The sequence below is a fragment of the Oryctolagus cuniculus genome, chromosome 2, assembly GCF_964237555.1.
Source record: "Oryctolagus cuniculus chromosome 2, mOryCun1.1, whole genome shotgun sequence".
In the NCBI taxonomy this organism is placed as follows: Eukaryota; Metazoa; Chordata; class Mammalia; order Lagomorpha; family Leporidae; genus Oryctolagus; species Oryctolagus cuniculus.
In genome coordinates this window covers 147,164,747-147,182,965 of record NC_091433.1, presented here as the reverse complement: position 1 = coordinate 147,182,965, position 18,219 = coordinate 147,164,747, and the positions used below count along the sequence as shown (strand labels likewise).

Genomic DNA, 18,219 nt, shown 5'->3' with positions numbered 1-18,219 from the left:
TTGGTTCACTGATGTATTCGCAATATTTACTCCAGTGTATATAATGTACATTAAGTATTGAATGAACAAATGAATTCCAATCTATTATGTAAAATGGCACAGAAGAGATTTTCCTAAGATAATACTCTAATCTCCTAATGAGGAATTATAAGTGGCTCTCCAGTTTCTGTCATACGCAATCTAAATCATATTAATTTTCAAATCTCCCATAATCTACAGCTAGTCCCATCATCACCTACCCAATGATACGTACATCAAACTTTTTCCTCAGGCTGCTTCTCTAGCCTTGAAACCCTCCTTTCCTCACCTATAGATACCCTAATCCAATCACTGCAAGGTTTCACTCAAATATAGCTTCTTCGATATACAGGTTTCCTTAACTACTCACACCTCAAGAGGCCAACTCTAACTCATAAACAACAGGGTTCCTAATCTATTCCCACTAATACATACACACACACACATATACACTCAAAAGAAAAGGGGAAACAAAACAAGCTAATAACTAGAAAACAAAACAAGCTAATAACTAGAAATTTGTTTTTTTTTTAATACATGCTTGAAATAATTCACCATTCAATACTGATTTATCTTAGTCTATACTTGATTTTGAATCATTATATATATATTATGCACAAAGATAAAAATATTAGCTAATTAATTAGCAAAGCAATGTTCAACACCCCATTTTTCCTCAACATTCAAGTTAATTGGGACTTCATTGCAGTTTACTTTTTTTTTTTTAAAGATTTATTTATTTGAATGGCACAGTAACAAAGAGGGAGAGTCAGAGAAAGAGAGAGATCTTCCATCTGCAGGTTCACTCCCCAAATGGCCACAACAGTCCGACCTGGGCTAGCCAGAAGGCAGGAGCCAGGAGCTTCTTCTGGATCTCCCACATGGGTGCAGGGCCCCAATCAGGCCATCCTCCACTTTTCTCAAGCCATTAGCAGGGAACTGGATCAGAAGTGGAGGAGCCAGGACACAAACTGGCACCCAAACAGGATGCCACCTGCTTCACCCACTATGTCACAATGCTGGCCCCTGCAGGTCACTTTTCTAAAGCAATCTTGGTAAAGGATATTGCCTCCAATGGTCTTTCACCAGTATGTCCTGTCCTCCACTACTTTGTAACAACACAGGTCTTAATCAGAAATTAAGACCCAAAAGCTCAATTTTTTTTTCTAGTCTTCACTGGGAAACTAAGTCACATCAAGAATATACTGCTTGGGGGGCCGGTGCTGTGACGCAGCGGGTTAACGCCCAGTTGCTCCACTTCCAATCAAGCTCTCTGCCATGGCCTGGAAAAGCAGTAGAAGATGGCCCAAGTCCTTAGTCCCTGACACCTGCGTGGGAGACCTGGAAGAAGCTCCTGGCTCCTGGCCTCAGATCAGCACAGCTCCGGCCATTGCAGCCAATTGGGGAGTGAACCATCAGATGGAAGACCTCTCTAGTTCTCTCTGCCTCTCCTCTCTCTGTGTAATGCTGACTTTCAAATAAATAAATAAATCTTTAAAAATATATATACTGCACATGGGGCCAGCGCTGTGGCATAGCGGGTAAAGCCACAGCCTGCAGTGCTGGCATCCCATATGGGCTCCAGTTTGAGTCCCAGCTGCTCAACTTTCGATCCAGCTCTCTGCTATGGCCTGGGAAAGCAGTGGAAGATGACCAAGTCCTTGGGCCACTGCACCCATGTAGGAGACCCAGAAGAAGTTCCATGCTCCTGGCTTTGGATCAGCCCAACTCCGGCCATTGCGGCCGTCTGGGGAGTGAACCAGTGGATGAAGACCTCTCTCTCTTTCTCTCCTTTGCTGCCTTTGCCTCTCTGTAACTCTGCCTTTCAAATAATCTTTAAAAAACACATACATACTGCATAAAAATTTTTCCTGAAGAATTATTGAAATATTTTATAAAATTTGTTTTTAATGTAAGGATTATGTTTTTATATAAAAATTAAAAATTATCAGCTTTTTTCCAATTATTAAATTATTTTTTAATTATAGCACTGTTAAAATTAGTTACTGGAGGTGGATGTCTGGGCTAGTGGTTAAGATGATGCTTGAGATGCCCATATCCCCTATCAGAGGCCTGGGTTCTCAGGTCCCACTCTCAATTCTAGCTTCCTGCTAATTCACACCCTGGGAGGCAGCAGGTAATGGTTCAAGTAGTTGGGTTCCTGCCTTCTACGTAAGAGACCTGGATTGAATTCCTGGCTCCCAGCTTCAGCCTGGCCCAGTTCCAGCCATTGTAGGTGTATGATAAGAAAACAAGCACACAGGCACTCTGGTTTTTTATGTCTCTGCCTCTCAAATACTAACAATAATAAATAAAGATCACTTTTATATTTGGATTCAAAAGTCTCATTTTCACTTTTAGAATAATCAAAAGATCACAGCTTCATAATGAGTAAGGATGGAAGTTCCCTTTCTATCTTCATCTATTCCATTTTATCTATCCTTCAGAAATGATCTAATCTTGGCCTTAAACAAGGTTCAGAATTGCAATATCCAGAAACCTCAAACTCTACAAGTCCCCTCTGATCTTAACCTCCTATTCTTTCTACCCTCTCTCTTTCATTCTTTCCAAACTATTCACAATCCTCCCTTATTTCAACCTTAGTCTATCAGCCTCCTCCTGAGAGGTAACATATGCTTTCCTACTAGCATCAAGGATCATGCTACTCATTTTAACTACTCACATAAGACTCTCTAGTATGTTTTTTTTTTTATTTGACAGATAGAGTTATAGACAGTGAGAAAGAGAGAAAGAGAGAGAGAGAGAGAGAGAGAAAGGTCTTCATTCCGTTGGTTCACTCCCCAAATGGCCACTACGGCCGGCGCTGCGCCAATCTGAAGCCAGGAGCCAGGTGCTTCCTCCTGGTCTCCCATGCGGGTACAGGGGCCCAAGCACTTGGGCCATCCTCCACTGCCCTCCTGGGGCATAGCAGAGAGCTGGACTGGAAGAGGAGTAACCAGGACTAGAACCCGGCGCCCATATGGGATGCCGGCGCCGCAGGTGGAGGATTAACCAAGTGAGCCACAGCGCCGGCCCTCTAGTATTTATGTTCTCCCATTCCACACCTATTTATCAATTTCCAGTTCTGAATAAATTCTACAGATCTGTCAGTTCCTGAGCAGCTAAGCATTACTGGTTATCCAACCATGCTGACTGACTCCACTAAATATACATGGTTTCTAAACCTGAAATAAGCCATCAACCCTACATGACAATACTTGTATTCGTCTTTAACTAACTTGACTCCCTTTGTGATTTCCTCAACTTTGTGAAATTTCTCCACTTTCCAGAAACCTCCTGATTCCCCATGCTTTTATTAACATTTTCAGTCTTCTTTTCATGTCACTTTGCTTACAGTGTCTTTCCTTCCATTTCTCAACCATTTATGACTTTGGTTCATCTAATTACTCCTAACCACCTTTCATGTCCATTTCAAATGTTACCTCTTCCAAGATGCCTCTTCTCAGGCCGGCACTGTGGTGTAGCAGGTAGAGCCGCCGCCTGCAGTGCCAGCATCCCATGTGACTGCTCCACTTCCAATCCAGTGTGGGAGATCCAGAAGAAGCTCCAGGCTCTTGGCTTTGGATCAGCCCAGCAGATGGAAGACCTATCTCTCTCTCTCTCTGCCTCTGCCTCTCTGAAACTCTGCCTTGCAAATAAATAAACATCTCTAAAACAACAACAACAAAGAGCTGAACTTACAAAAATAAAAGTCTTTTCTTCATGTTAATCATCACTCCTCTCTTTGTGCCAATACAATATTGAGAACTTAATTCAAGTACTTAGCACAGGTACTACACAGCAATATATGCACATGCACATCACCATTATAGTGGACAAAGCACCATATCCCAGAACTGAGCAGACAGCATTGTGGCACTGTAGGTTAAGCAGCCACCCGTAGCATCCCATGAGTACTTGCTGCTCCACTTCCAGTCCAGCTCCCTGCTAATGCGCCTGGGAAAGCAGAAGATCGCCCAAGTGCTTGGGCCTCTGCAGCCCATGAGGGAGATCCAGATAGAGTTCCAGGCTCCTGGCAGTCATTCAGGGGAATGAACTAGCAGATGGAAGATCTCTCTCTCTCTGTAACTCTACCTTTCAAATAAATAATAAATATTTCAAAAAAATAAATATTTAACAGATTAATTGATCTTTGGACGAACCATCCCTTCATCCCTCTCAGTGAGTATGGTATTTCAATCCCAGCAGCAAATACCCCTGCCCTGACTCCTGCTCTGGCCCTCCTTGGATCATATACTTCCAATGGGCAAGGTGTCCATGTGAAAAAGGTGATGTGCCTATACACCATCAAACACCCCACCCCCCATGACACTCCCAGTACCTGAAACTCTGAAATTCCTTGCCCAAATACCTCTAACCTAATTTCAGGGTCTGCACAGGCTGTCTCCCCTTATCTTCCTTGAGGATGGACTACACTTCAGATGTATACATGCTTGGGCCAGGAGGCAGCTGTTTGAGAAGGGAGACTAAGAGCCTGGACTTGGCAATGCATGTAGAATACTGCCAAACATATGCAAGATATACAAGATACCTCTTTGTGGTGCCAGAGACAAGAATGCAGGGAAGAAGATGAGCTCTATCACATTTCACTGTGAAAATGTGAGTGTATGAATTCTAAATTCTGCAAATTCTAAGTTTTATGCTATTTTTCTAAGTCACTATAAAGGTATATAAGTATTTATCAAAAGACTTGGACACATTAATTTGTTAGCATGATTTATAACTTTTAGGTATTTAAACCTCCTGTGGTAAATGAATGCTTGATCTAGGTCCCAAAGATACAGGGGCAGAGTTGATCCCACTCAGGGTAAAGGTTGATGATTTCTCTCAACCTAGTTTATTAATTATTGAATCAGCAAAATAAGGCTAAGAGAACACAGGGACAAAATCAGGAATAGGGGACAGCAGGTTAAGCTACCGCCTGCAGTGCCAGCATCCCATATGGGCACTGGTTCGAATCCTGGCTGCTCCACTTCTGATCCAGCTTCCTGCTAATGTGCCTGGGAAAGCAGCAGAAAATGGCCCAAGTTCTTAGCCCCTGCACCCACATGGGAGACCCAGATAAAGCTCCTGGCTTTGACTGTCTAGCCCTGGCCATTGCAGCCATTTGGAGAGTGAACAAGATCTCTGCCTCTGCATCTCCCTCTCTGTAACTCTGCTTTTCAAATAAATAAATAGATCTTAAAAAAAAAAAAAAGTTAAAAAACAAACCAAAGAATTAAGAGAATATTTAAGGTTATTTTCCAATTTTAACATTAAATAACTAATCCAGGGTTTAAACGTACAATTCTCAGGTCCGTGATTTTTGCCTCTTTACCACACTGACTCTCTAAAAACAGCTAGTTTATTAATGACTAAATTGGGCACTACAGATGCTTAAATAGCAAGTAAAATCTCAAATATTATTTCTAAATATTGAGACTTTATATCTAGAAGGTATTAAACTGCTTCACAGGTCCTAAAACAAAGTCAACTGGTGTCTTTCTGAAAGAGTACAGATGGGGCAGACATTTGGCATAACAGTTAGCAGCTACTTGTGATGCCACATCCCATACCATAGTGTCCGGTTTGAGTACTAGCTCCTCTGCTTCAATCCAGCATACCCTGAGAGGCAGTAGACAATAACTCAAGTACTTAGGTCCCTACCAGCTAAGGAGACCTGGATTGAGTTCTGGGCTCCTGGCTTCAGCCTGACCTAGACTTCTCTATTTTTTGGGCATTTGAGAGTGAACCAGGGGATAGAGGATCTTTATCTTTCCAGTAAAATTTAAATAAATATATAAAAAATTTAAAAAGAATATAGTGAAGAACTGGTCTGTTTTCCAGCTATCTGGTGATAACTACTTAACACATACTACAGAGAAAGTTTTCAGTTAAAAAATTTAAACAAACTCAGATATAGAAGCTAGTTCTTCTCAGGTTCTTACAATTTCTATAATTTAACTAAACATGAGTCACACTGAGAATCACTATGGATTGCTATAGAAGACATCAGTGAGGCTATCGCAAAACAATCTCAACATGTTGGACGTTATCAGGAAAGTTACTGGAAATCAAATGAAAGCCTTGTGTATCTAATATCATACAAAACTATGGAACATGACATGTAACTCCTACTACCTTCCCTTACAAGGGTGGGGAACATTTGGCCTGCACACCATATAAGGCCCATGAAATCGACTGATTTGGCCCTGCCAAGGCAACCAAAGGTGGCATTTGAAATTTAATAAATGTATAGCAGGCTCATTTTTAAGTTGATAATTTTGTATGGCCCATTAATAATGTTATAAAAATCCAAATGGCCCTGGGCAGAAAAAAGGTTCCCCACTCCTGCCTTAGGGGGAACATAACACTGGTGGAAAAATATCCAATAAAGTTTAAATTAAAATAAATAAGAGGACAAAGAGAAAACAAAATAAGTAGGAGATACACTAAAAAGTAAAACAAACTTCAGTTTTACAATACTAAAACTATAGGGAGTTCCCAAAACTTTGAAAATTAATTAAAATTATAAAATGTCATCATTAATTCCTTCAATGTTTATTAAAAATGTACAACATGCCAAGTCCTATGCTAAATGATAGTGATTCATGCCAGGTGCTATGCAAGGTTTTGGTAATATGAAGACAAACTCTAGCCTTTAGAGTTAACTAAATTTAGAGCAGCTGCTACTTTGCAAAAGGTACTATGAGATCAGCAGAGAGAAAACAACTGCAAAGGATGAGTAGAAATCTGCTCATCAAATATTTAAGAGGGCAAGGCAGTATAAGAGAAAATCATCGTGACTAATTTGAAGAAATATAAATAGGGGTATATGGTATAGCACAGGATAATAATAAAAAAGCATCAGCACTGAGGATACAGTCCTCAACAAAACTGAATATAGACACTTTACCTATCTTAGTAGAGATTAAGTCTAGTCCTCCCCACCTTGGAAACATGTTCATTTCAATGTTATAGTTAAAAATGTGGGAATGGAGATTTGGAGATGTTAAGTACAGTGTTTAAGTCCACATATGAGTAAGTAGCACAGCCAGAACTGGATTCAAGTTTGACTGTAGGTCCTAATGCATTCCATTTTACCACAGACCTCTCCATTAGTCATTAATTCAACAGAAGTATGTTAAGAACCTACTGTTTCCCAAGTACTCTGTTAGGAATTCAGAGAAGAAAATAAATAGTTCCTAGCTTCAAGAAACTTATAACTAGTCAATACAGCCAAGCAAACCAAAAATTGCAATAGTAAGATACTATCACTAAAGTACATACAGGGTCCTAATAGAGACACAAGGAGGAGTACGTAGCCTAGGATAATCTGAGAAATGGCAGAGGAGTAGCAATAAAAGTAAATAGCAATCAGTTAAAGAAAACAAAAGTGAGGAGGTAGAAAAGGATTATAAGGGGGCAGGCAGAGGCCGGCGCTGTGGCATAGCGGGTAAAGCTGCCGCCTGCAGTGCAGCCATCCTATCTGGGTGCCGGTTCAAGACCCAGCTGTTCCACTTCCGATCCATCTCTCTGCTATGGCCGAGGAAAGCAGCAGAAGATGGTGCAAGTCCTTGGGCTCCTGCACCCACGAGGGAGACCTGGAAGAAGCTCCTGGCTCCTGGCTTCAGATATGCACAGCTCTGGCTGTTGCGGCCAACTGGGGAGTGAACCAACAGATGGAAGACCACTCTCACTCTTTCTCTGCCTCTACTACTCTATGTAACTCTGACTTTCAAATAAATACATAAATATTTTGGCCGGCGCCGCAGCTCACTAGGCTAATCCTCCGCCTTGTGGCGCCGGCACACCAGGTTCTAGTCCCAGTCGGGGCGCCGGATTCTGTCCCGGTTGCCCCTCTTCCAGGCCAGCTCTCTGCTGTGGCCAGGGAGTGCAGTGGAGGATGGCCCAGGTGCTTGGGCCCTGCACCCGCATGGGAGACCAGGAAAAGCACCTGGCTCCTGCCATCGAATCAGCGCGGTGCACTGGCCGCGGCGGCCATTGGAGGGTGAACCAACGGCAAAGGAAGACCTTTCTCTCTGTCTCTCTCTCTCACTGTCCACTCTGCCTGTCAAAAAAAAAAAAAAAATACATAAATATTTTTTAAAAAGGGGGGGCAGGTGCTGTGGAGTAGGGGGTGAAGCCACTGCCTAAAGTGCTGGCATCTCATATGGGCACCAGTTCAAGACCCGGCTACTATGGCCTGGGAAAGCAGAGAAGATGGCCCAAATCCCGGGGCCCCTAGATGTGCATGGGAGACCTGGAGGAAGCTCCTGGCTCCTGGCTTCTGATTGGCCTAGCTCCAGCTGTTGCAGCCATTTAGGGAGTGAACTAGTGGATGGAAGAACTCTCCCTGCCTCTCGCAGACACACATATGCAAACACAGCTTGTCTTTGAGAAATGCACATTTGCTCAATCTTGGGCCACGTACTGAGGAGTAACAAACTGGAGAAGATGGCAGCAGCCACATTGAGGAAGAGTACTTGGCCCATTTAAAACAATGCTTGAGATACATGCATCCACATCAGAATGCCTGGGTTTGAGTTCCAGCTCTGGTCCCACTTCCGGCTTCCTCTATATACCCTTGAAGGGAGTGGGTCATAACTCATGTACTCAGGTCCCAGTTACCCACACTGAAGACCCAAATTGAGTTCTGGGCCCCTGGCTTCTGCTTGACCCAGCACTGGCTACTGTGGGTATCTGGGTAGTAAACCAACAACAGGAGACCTCTGCTGTCTCTGTCTTCCAAATAAATAAAAGAAATAAAAATGTAAAAAGAAATCTGAACATTTAAGTAATGTGATTTGACAAAGTTTTGCTGTACGGCAATAGGGTAAGTCACTGCTTAGTATAACGACATTCCATATTGTAGTACAAGTTTAAGTCTTGGCTGCTCCACTTCAGATGCAGCTCCCTGCTAATATGTCTAGGAAAGCAGTAGCTGAGGGCCCAAGTACTTGAGCTCCTGCCATCCACATGGAAGATCTGGACAGAGTTCCAGGCTCCTGGATTTGGCCTGGCCCAGCACCAGCCACCATGGCTATTTGGGGAATAGTAGATCAAAGATCTGTCTTTCTGTCTCTCCCTCTCTCTCTGTAACTTTGCCTTTCAAATAAATAAATAAATACATCTTCAAAAAAAATCAAGGACCAGCACTGTGGCATAAAGCTGTTGCCTGCAACATCAGCATCTCATATGGGCACCGGTTCCAGTCCCAGCTGCTCCACTTCCGATCCATCTCCCCTCTGCTGATGCACCTGGGAAATGCAGCAAAAGACGGCACAAGTACTTGGGTCCCTGCACCTACGTGTGAGATTGGGAAGAAGCTCCTGGCTTCCAGCTTCAGTTCGGCCCAGCTCCGACCGTTGCAGCCAATTGGGGAGTGAACCAGTGGATGGAAGACCTCTCTCTCTCTCTAACTCTGCCTTTCAAATAAAATCTTTTAAAAAACCTAATAATTTCAAAATTAGCAAAATATAACTTTTAAAACAATGTATATTTTGTTGTCCTGAAAGTTAAATAATTCATTAAGATAAATTTGCGATGTTATTTTAGCAGATTTTTCTTGAAAAAAAGCAAAAGCATACTTCTCTTTTTCTTAATTTTCTTTTTCTTTAATTTATACGGGTCATTCAAACAGAATTAGGACGCTGAAAACACTTTTAAAGAAACTGAGAGGTGGAACTGAAAACACAGTGGCAGATTTGAGGTTTGGAAAGGAGCTAGTCCTCCCAAAAAAACAACTCCCTGGCAACCACTATTTTGGAACACCATCATTTTCAAAACATACCTATACACAATGGAAATAAGCCAACATGTTTGTTTTTAGCACCTTGGCTAGCTACTTAAGACTTAAAAAGCCCCAAATCTTTCTCTTTTTTTGGAAAAAGTATTATTTTAAAAATCCACTAAAGTAGAAAACTAATTTTACTATTTTTGTAAAGATACTTTTTAAGGGGAGGGGTTATGCACACAAATTCAAAATTTTCTGAAACAGACAGACATAGGGGAAAAGGTGACTCTCTACCATAATGGCTACTCTTCCTGTCATGTGTGTTTCCTAAAATAGAAGTTAGTTTAATTTTTCTACCATTTCGCTTAGGAAATAGTGGGATATTTCAAAAATAAAAAATAATTTCATGGGATAGCTGCCAAAAATACATTTATTAACCCTATAAATAATTAATGTCTACACTCTTCCTTTCTTAAGGAAAAAAATACAAATTTTGATAACATATACATTTCTTCAGGCACCTAAACAAATATAACATTTTTGGAAAGTGTATGGTAGTAGTATGTCTCCCTGTGGGATCAACATATAAATCTCTGAGCATACAAACTCTAACTGGAACAATTATTTGTGAAATTAACATCTAACCTCTTTTAAACAGAAAACTAACTTGAAAAATAACTTCCAGTAAAATACAGAATAGCTAATTTATATGTAAAGTTCTCAAAGCAGAATAGACTTGTTCTCTACTTGTTAGCAACTATGGATTTATAAGGCACTAATTTCCCACATATATAAAAGATGAGAACATCTTTCAATCACAGGTTCCAAACTACTCCTATAATCAGATTCTATTCAAGAATAAGGCTAATTACTTACAGCACAACTGTAATGATATTCACAGTGTGATAACCTACACTGAAGGACCTAGAATGCATGTATGCTATAGTACCTCTAATAATAAAAATGCAGCTGTTTTTACTGCCCTAATCCAGCTACCAATATACTTTCAATATCCAATTTCCATTGCAGAAACAAACAAAAACATTTAATATAGATCTAATATTATAAATATAAAAGACAAAGAAGTGACTACTAAATCACTGGTTGTCTAGTCCTCATCAAGCCTTCAATGATGTACATTTCAAAACTAAGAACACCTTAAAATGATCTTTCAAATATGACACAAAGTCCACACAATAAATCATCTAATCAGACCTGAATTATTATAGACATTTAAGTTACATGCTGCAGCAGCAGTCCTCTTCACCACTCAGAACTGTGTATGAAATTCTAAGATGTTATTACTTCACTAGCTTCAAAAACTGAGTATAAAAATAACTATTTTTAGATATGCATCAAATGCACATAGCTTCACATTAAAGTCCTTTCCCCCCTATTAGGACACTAGATTTGCATTCTTGCCCTCTCTCTCTTCTTACCAGATTATCAAAGAGGACACCGTGTGGTTTGGTTTTCAGCACTGAAGACAATAAGTGACAACACAAGGTTGGCAAAACGAAAAATGCAAAGTTTCACAATTTTAACAGGCATAATTGCTGGCTTGCGATAAATGGGTTGGGCACGGAAGATTTTCACTCCTTTCAACATCCAATTTTTTGAACCACCTGCATTTTTCTAACCCAAGAACCACATTAGGGGCGAAAACATCAAGTCTCAAGTTCACAGTACGTTATTTCTCAAAGAAAACAAGTTACCCAGAAAAGACTTACATTTGGAGCATGACCTGGTTCAGGAATACCCCATCCACCAAAGCCACATATTCATCCAGGTTGGTCCCACTGCCCGCAGCCAGAGGTCCGAACGTTTTAACCTAGAACAGAAGGATCGTCAGGGCATGAACGCCCACCTCCATCTCTGCAGCCACAAATAACCCAGCAAAATCTACAATAAAGGGCACTCCACTTACCCAAGTGACCAAGGGGCTGGTCATGAACTGCTCCAAAAGGGGAGTAAAAATTTCGTTCTCCATTTTACAGATCCTCTACTTAAAAAAAAAAAAAAAAAAAAAAAAAAAAAAAAAAAAAAAAAAAAAGGAACTACCACAAAAATACGCCTAGGGAATTGGTCACGAAACGTTGAAGTAGAAATCAATGAAAGTCCATTTTGGCAAGCGAGGAAAACCCCATCGAGGAGGGGGGGAAACGCTCCCTCCTCCAAAGACACCCCAGAGGGAAACGAGCCGAAATCCCGAGAAGCGGCTTCGACAGCCCCCACGAGCAGCAGCCTGCGCTGGAAATGTCGGTACCGGGCAAGGAGGGGCAGAGAAAAGGCATCTGGAGGAGGAGGAAGGGGAAAGAGGGCTGCAGCAGCAAGACAAAAAGCCCGTCAAGGTTGCCCGGCTCCTAGAGCAGCCAAGCGAGCGGAACTGCCCCCAATGAATTAATCCCAACGTGGGCTTTATCAAACACCACGTTAGACACCACCTTAGGGGATCCAAGGGGCCGCCAGGCTCGACCTCCGCGTTTCCCCTCTACACGTTCCACCCACCGGTGGGCATGGAGCCGCTTCGACCCGCGAAGCCTCCCCGGTCTGCAGCCCCTCACCACCGACAGGCAGGGCTCGCCCCTTCCCCCCGAGCAGACACCATTCCTCCGCCGCCCTCACGCCTCGCCTCCAGCCCCCTTCCCCTCCCGGGGGATGGGGGCTTGAATGTGCGTCTCTAAACCTCCGGCTGCCTGAGCCCCGCCAGCCTCTTCGGAGCGCCTCTGGGAAGCCCTGGCACAAAATCACCGCCGAGCTCCAACCTCCTCCTCCGCCCTCTCTGGAGGAGCCGGAGTAACGGCCTCAGAACCGCAGTGCCGCGTCACACCCCACTACTCGCTGCCCAACCAGCGCAGCGAGGCCGCCGTCAAGGGGACGCGCCGCTCCCTCCGCGCCGATATCCTTCCGCCGACTCCCCGCCCCTCCCGCGCCGCTGCCTCTGGATTGTGGGAGAAGAAAACCGCTGCATGAGCGCGCTCCCGGGCGAGCGCGTTCCCGGGTTGGCCCCGCCGCCGCCCAGATTCTGAGACGGGCGCGGGCGCGGGGCCGCGCTCGCTGCAGCTGCTGCGGTGGCCGGCGCCTTGCTAGCGCCCAGGATGGTTGCCAGGGGCGGGGGGCGGGGATGGCGAAGGCAAAGGAAAGGGTCTGTCTGCTCGCTCACTCGTGCCTAATTATGGTTTATTTCCTCCCCGAGTGCCTTCTTTGATGTGTGAAGGAAGGGGAACGAAATTCTTCTCTTTTAAACATGAGGGATGCAGACAGCCTTTTTCGGACAGTTTGGTTTGATCTCTTCAGCATGCTTGCTCCCCAACAGAATGGAATGGGAAAACTGACTTCAGCGAAGGGCAAAGGGACGCGAGCCACAAGTTAGTTCTTTTTTTCTTCTCCTTTTCCTTTTTTTTTTTTTTTTTTAACATCCAGCCCTCTAAAGCATGGAATGCAAGTGAAATGTGGTAGGATTTTTAAACAACCAAATCTATCTTTCAGCATGTTGCTATTCCCTGACAAGAGCAAACGTGATTTAGACATTTTTGTGTGTGTGTGTGTGTGTGACGATTTGGCCATTGAAAAAAATCCAAACAAATCAAGAGCTATAAAGAGGAAACATTTGGAAGTCATCCAACTTGGGCGACAAATAAACAGATTACATATTTACTATAAATCTCTATGCTATGCACGGCTGGAACCATCAAAATAATTTTAACAGTTCCCTAGCAAAATCAAATGTTACTCCTCATTTCAAAGAGAAATGAAGATCTTTTTCTTGAGATTAAAATGGGCATGTAAAACACATTTTTTGAGAAAGCATAGCGTTATAGTTTGACAATGTATGCTATGTTTGCACTTACATAAACATCTACTTTGAATACTTGCATACTATTTTAAATTAGCAGTGAGAATGTTTTTGTCATAGCACTGAATTAAGAAACAGCACAGTTTGTTAATTAGGTAGTTGAGAGCCTGGGCTTGGAGTTCTCCTGCATGGTTCCAATGCTCACTAGCTCTGTGAGACTAGGCAAGTTACTAAGCTGCTCTGTGCTTCACTTTCTTTATATGTAAAGCAGTTCAATGAAATGGCAGCTTATAGAAATATTTTATAAGTGTTGTTGATGTTGTCTTCATCATTATTCCCCCTAAAATTAAGAATCTTTGGGAGGAAACTTCAAATGAAAGCTCTCCTACTTCAGTTACATGAGAAAGGATCTTGCTTTTGGGAAACAGAAACACATGTCCTTATCAAATGATCTTAATTACAATTAGGATGTTTTCATGTGACTTTTTTTAGGTGGTAACAGAGTAGAACTTCGCACGGCCCTGGCCAATACACAAGGCTGGTGTCATCCTGGTGGCTCACAATGTTTTCCTTTTGTTCTTGATGACTCTCTCTTAATCACAGTTCTTTCTATGGTGAGTGGAATGCAACAAGAAGGAAGCATTGCTTTTAGTACCCAGTGTCTGACATGTCCACTTTTCTTTGTAATCCTCCAGAAGCTTGACAAAACGACATGGAAGTTTCCATGCCTATGCAGGAGTTTTTCCCAAGACAGAGCCACCTACCTCATTCACAGATGAAAACCCAGAAAGTACTAACAGAAAGTGCAGATGGTGATGGTGACTGAAGGGTTAGCACAGGAGTTGGATATTAAGACAGCATTGTTTATCCAATATACATTTAGTACCCAGCCATAGAAATCTGGATTCCCCTCTACAGCCAGATGGCCCAGATGCTTCCTGGTCTATCTTTAGGTTTTACACACTCACTCACACACACACACACTCAACAAAGAAACATGAGGAGTTAATTGTAAAAACAGGAAACTTTAGACCAGACTGAGGTCTGGAGAAACTTACTTGAAAACCTACCAATTCACAATTCTCTAGTTTAACAGCAGTCTTGGAAATGCTTTATAATATCTCAAGAGTACAATCAGGAAACCTCTCTGTCTGGCAAAAGAGAGACTGTACATTATACACAATTGAATGGCGTTTGAATTGCAACGTGCTATAAGATGAAATTCAAAAGTTTCCTATCCTCATTTCACTTAGGAAGATATTTCTCAAGATCGTTTCAAAGGATATTTGCTTTGTAATTTGTAGACGTTTTTTTTCCTGAAGTCATCCTTTCTTAGCACGTCAAAGCCAGAAGGAAAGGCCTTCAGAAAAACCGTACCCATCTGGTTAGGGTCTAGGTTATTTGCTCATCTCTCTTATAATTTGACACTAAATGGTTGGAATGGATCATGATCCCATTTAGAACTCACTAGAGAAAGAATCTCCCTTGTGTGTTATAATGAAAGCTCATCCCTGGAGATTATCCACATATATAACACTGCCCACTTACCAAAAGCAGAAATATCTTCCTTTACCCACATCTTTCTTGATTTATAATATAAAAAGTGGCAGACTCACTAGAAGGTAGACTCCATTGTCGAATTTTGTAACAAATATTTCTAAGTTAGATTAGATTGCAAAACTAATCACGTTTATAACCTACTACAATAAAATATAGCAGAATGGCATCATGTTTATAATATCCAAAAGGTAGAAATAATCCAAATGGCCATCTACTGGGGAATTAATAAATAAAATGTAGCATATCTATACAATGGAATACTATTTGACAGAAAGAATGAACTTCTGAGACATGAAACAACGTGGATGAACCATGAAAGCATCATGCCAAGTGAAAGTCAGTCACAAAGGATACTGTGTTATATGACTTCTTGTATTTGAAATTTCCAAAAGAGATAGATAGGGGCTGGTGCTGTGGCATAGTAGATTAAGCCTCTGCCTGCGGTGCCGGCATCTCATATGGGGCAGCAGTTCATGTTTTGACTGCTCCTCTTCTGATCCAACTCTCTGCTGTGGCATGGGAAAGCAGTAGAAGATGGCCCCAGTCCTTGGGCCCCTGAAACCCATGTGGGAGACCTGGAAGAAGCTCCTGACTCCTGGCTTTGGATGGGCTCAGTTCTGGCTGTTGCAGCCATTTGGGGGAGTGAACCAGCCAATGGAAGACCTCTCTCTGTTTTCCCTCTCTCTCTGTCTGTAACTCTGCCTCTCAAATAAATAAATAAATCTTTAAAGAATTTATTTTAAGAAATTTAAAAAAAAAGAGACAGATCTACAGAAAATACATTGGTAATCGCCTGAAGCTGGAGAGACTGAGGAGGAAAGGGAGGGTGATGGCTTTAGGGTTAAAGGGTTTCTTTTGAGAAAATGAAAATATGCTAAAATCTATTGTGGTGACAGATACACAACTCTGTGAATATACTAAAAACCATTGAGTTGCATTCCTTAAATGGCTAAATAGCATGGAATGTAAATTATATCTTGCTTTAAAAAAGAAAAAAGAATACCACCATGGCCTCATCAAGATTCCTTACAAATGTCATCAAGAAATCCAATCTCAGACTTTTCAAAAGAGCCCTCTTAATCTAACAAACAGTACTTTAAAATTCACCCAAGAATATGGAAGTCATGTGTTTTAATCACCCAACATAGTTTTAAAAGAAGTATAATACAGAAATAGAGAAATTAGGCAGGCTGCTTAACTTCTTTGAGCGCCAGTTACCTCTGCTGTCAAATTGGGACAATGGTTTCATTCCGGGTATCTTCTTAGACCAGTTGACTCGTAGCTCTGTCCTATATCTCGACTGCATGGAGTAAAACAAAGTTGGAAAGAGATGGCAGGGATTGGGAAGGGAGTCCTCCTTTTAGGTCAGAATCAATTGCTCTTCTCAAATGCCCAAATTCTGTGTTCTGAGTAAAGAGAATCACATCAGATTCACTGTAATTCCATCTGTCTGTGATTCTACACATTATTAACCACCCCTATCTAGAATACTCTTCCCTGTTTTCTAGCCAGGCTAACTCTCACTCATCTGGCAGGAGTCAGGTGCCACCTCTCTGTGAAGTATTCCTCTACCCTTGGGTGAGTTCACCACTCCCTCTTTTATGCTTCCATTGTATCTAGTCTCCACTTCTTGCCTCCAGCTTTCTCTGAATGACATGCATTCGCCTACATGCTCTTCTCTGGAGTGATGTTGTTGTTTTCATCTTTGTTCAAGTTGAGGGCAGTGCCTTGCAATGGTGGGCACTCTCCATCAATAGATCAAAGAGTCTTCCTTCAACTGTGGTGAACAAATTTCCAACAATTGACAAGCACTCACAGCAGAGTAACTTCTGAAAACTATTCCAATTAACTAATGACTTTAGTCAGAGATTACCACATGCCATCGAATTAAAAGAGGTAGAGTATTTTCCCCCAGGACATTGAGGTCATAAAATAGTGTTCAGGAAAGCTTTTGCCCAAATCCATAAAAATTTATTTTAGAGGAAAGCTTAGATCATATTATGAAATATTTTATTTCTCAGTTAGTATATAATAATATTTATCCTCCTAACATCTAAACAGTTCTTCATCTTGTATCATTTTGATGGAAATCTAAAAATGTGTCATAATTGTCTCTGGTTTATTGAGCAGCATATTCTGACCATAAATTGCCTTTTTCTTAAAAGAAATTACAGCATCACAATTACCAAAATGATTGTATCATGCTTTTAATATAGTGGTATATTCAGAAGCTCCTAAGAAGTTCAAGAATGCACTCACAAGCTCAAATAGCCAACTTTTTAAGTTTTCTTTACTTCAAATAGTTTTCCTATCTTCTCTTACATCTGACAATATCCTATAGTCTCCATTTCGATTTGCTACTTCTAATTTTCTGTGTGCTTAGGATACATAGATTGTTAAAACCACTTGAAATAATTAATATTTAAAATAATTTTTAAATTCACATATTTGGGAGGAAGATAAGGAAAGAGAAAGAGAAAGATTTCATCCAATGGTGCACTCCCCAGATGACTGAAGCTGGGAGCTGAGAATGTAAACATGGATGGCAAGGACAACATTGCTTGAACTAACATCATTATCCTCCAGGATCATGCACTGACCAGAAACTGGAGTCAGGAGCTGGAGCTGGGGATCAAACTCAGGCATTCAAGAGTGGGGCACAGGCATTTTAACTGGTGTCTTAACCACCAGGCCAAATCCCCTCCCTCCCCAGAATTAATCTCAGAATGAAGGCTTTGCTGGGCTTTCCCAGTTGTAAAGTTAATGGCTACCTGTTAGGCATAAATGTCTCTTGGTGTAATGTTTTTGCTTAGTTTCAAGTTCCTGGTCTTTATTTAGATTAAGTGCAATGCTACTGTAATTTTTTTTTAAAGATTTTGTTGTTGTTGTTCATTGATTTGAGTCACATACAGAGGAAGAGACAGAAAGGTCTTCCATTCGCTGGTTTACTCTTCAATTGGCTGCAACAGCCAGAACTGGGTCAATCTGAAACCAGGAGCCAGGAGCTTCTTTCCGGTTTCCCACCCAGGTGCAGGGGTCCAAGCACTTGGGCCATCTTCTCAGGCCATAAGCAGAGAGCTGGATTGGTAGAGGACCAAGTTGGACACAA

The 18,219-nt window shown here is 41.8% G+C and overlaps 1 protein-coding gene and 1 long non-coding RNA gene across 7 annotated transcripts in view; one reads left to right on the top strand and one right to left on the bottom strand.

The window, feature by feature from the left end:
* The window catches only part of CCDC88A (coiled-coil domain containing 88A), a 139,939-nt gene extending 127,320 nt beyond the window's left edge, over positions 1 to 12,619 (bottom strand). For all 6 annotated transcript variants that reach the window (XM_008254392.4, XM_051842868.2, XM_008254395.4 and 3 more), the window contains exons 1-2: positions 11,682 to 12,619; positions 11,485 to 11,585 (exon numbers count right to left, since the gene is read on the bottom strand). In XM_008254392.4, coding sequence (XP_008252614.2) covers positions 11,485 to 11,585; positions 11,682 to 11,744 — 164 coding nt within the window. In that variant the 5' untranslated portion in view covers positions 11,745 to 12,619. The remainder of the gene's footprint in view (positions 1 to 11,484; positions 11,586 to 11,681) is intronic.
* A 267-nt stretch (positions 12,620 to 12,886) lies between these two features.
* Positions 12,887 to 18,219, top strand: part of LOC138848617 (uncharacterized) — a 30,837-nt gene continuing 25,504 nt past the window's right edge. The window contains exon 1 of the long non-coding RNA XR_011386636.1: positions 12,887 to 13,122. This is a non-coding gene — a long non-coding RNA (uncharacterized lncRNA). The remainder of the gene's footprint in view (positions 13,123 to 18,219) is intronic.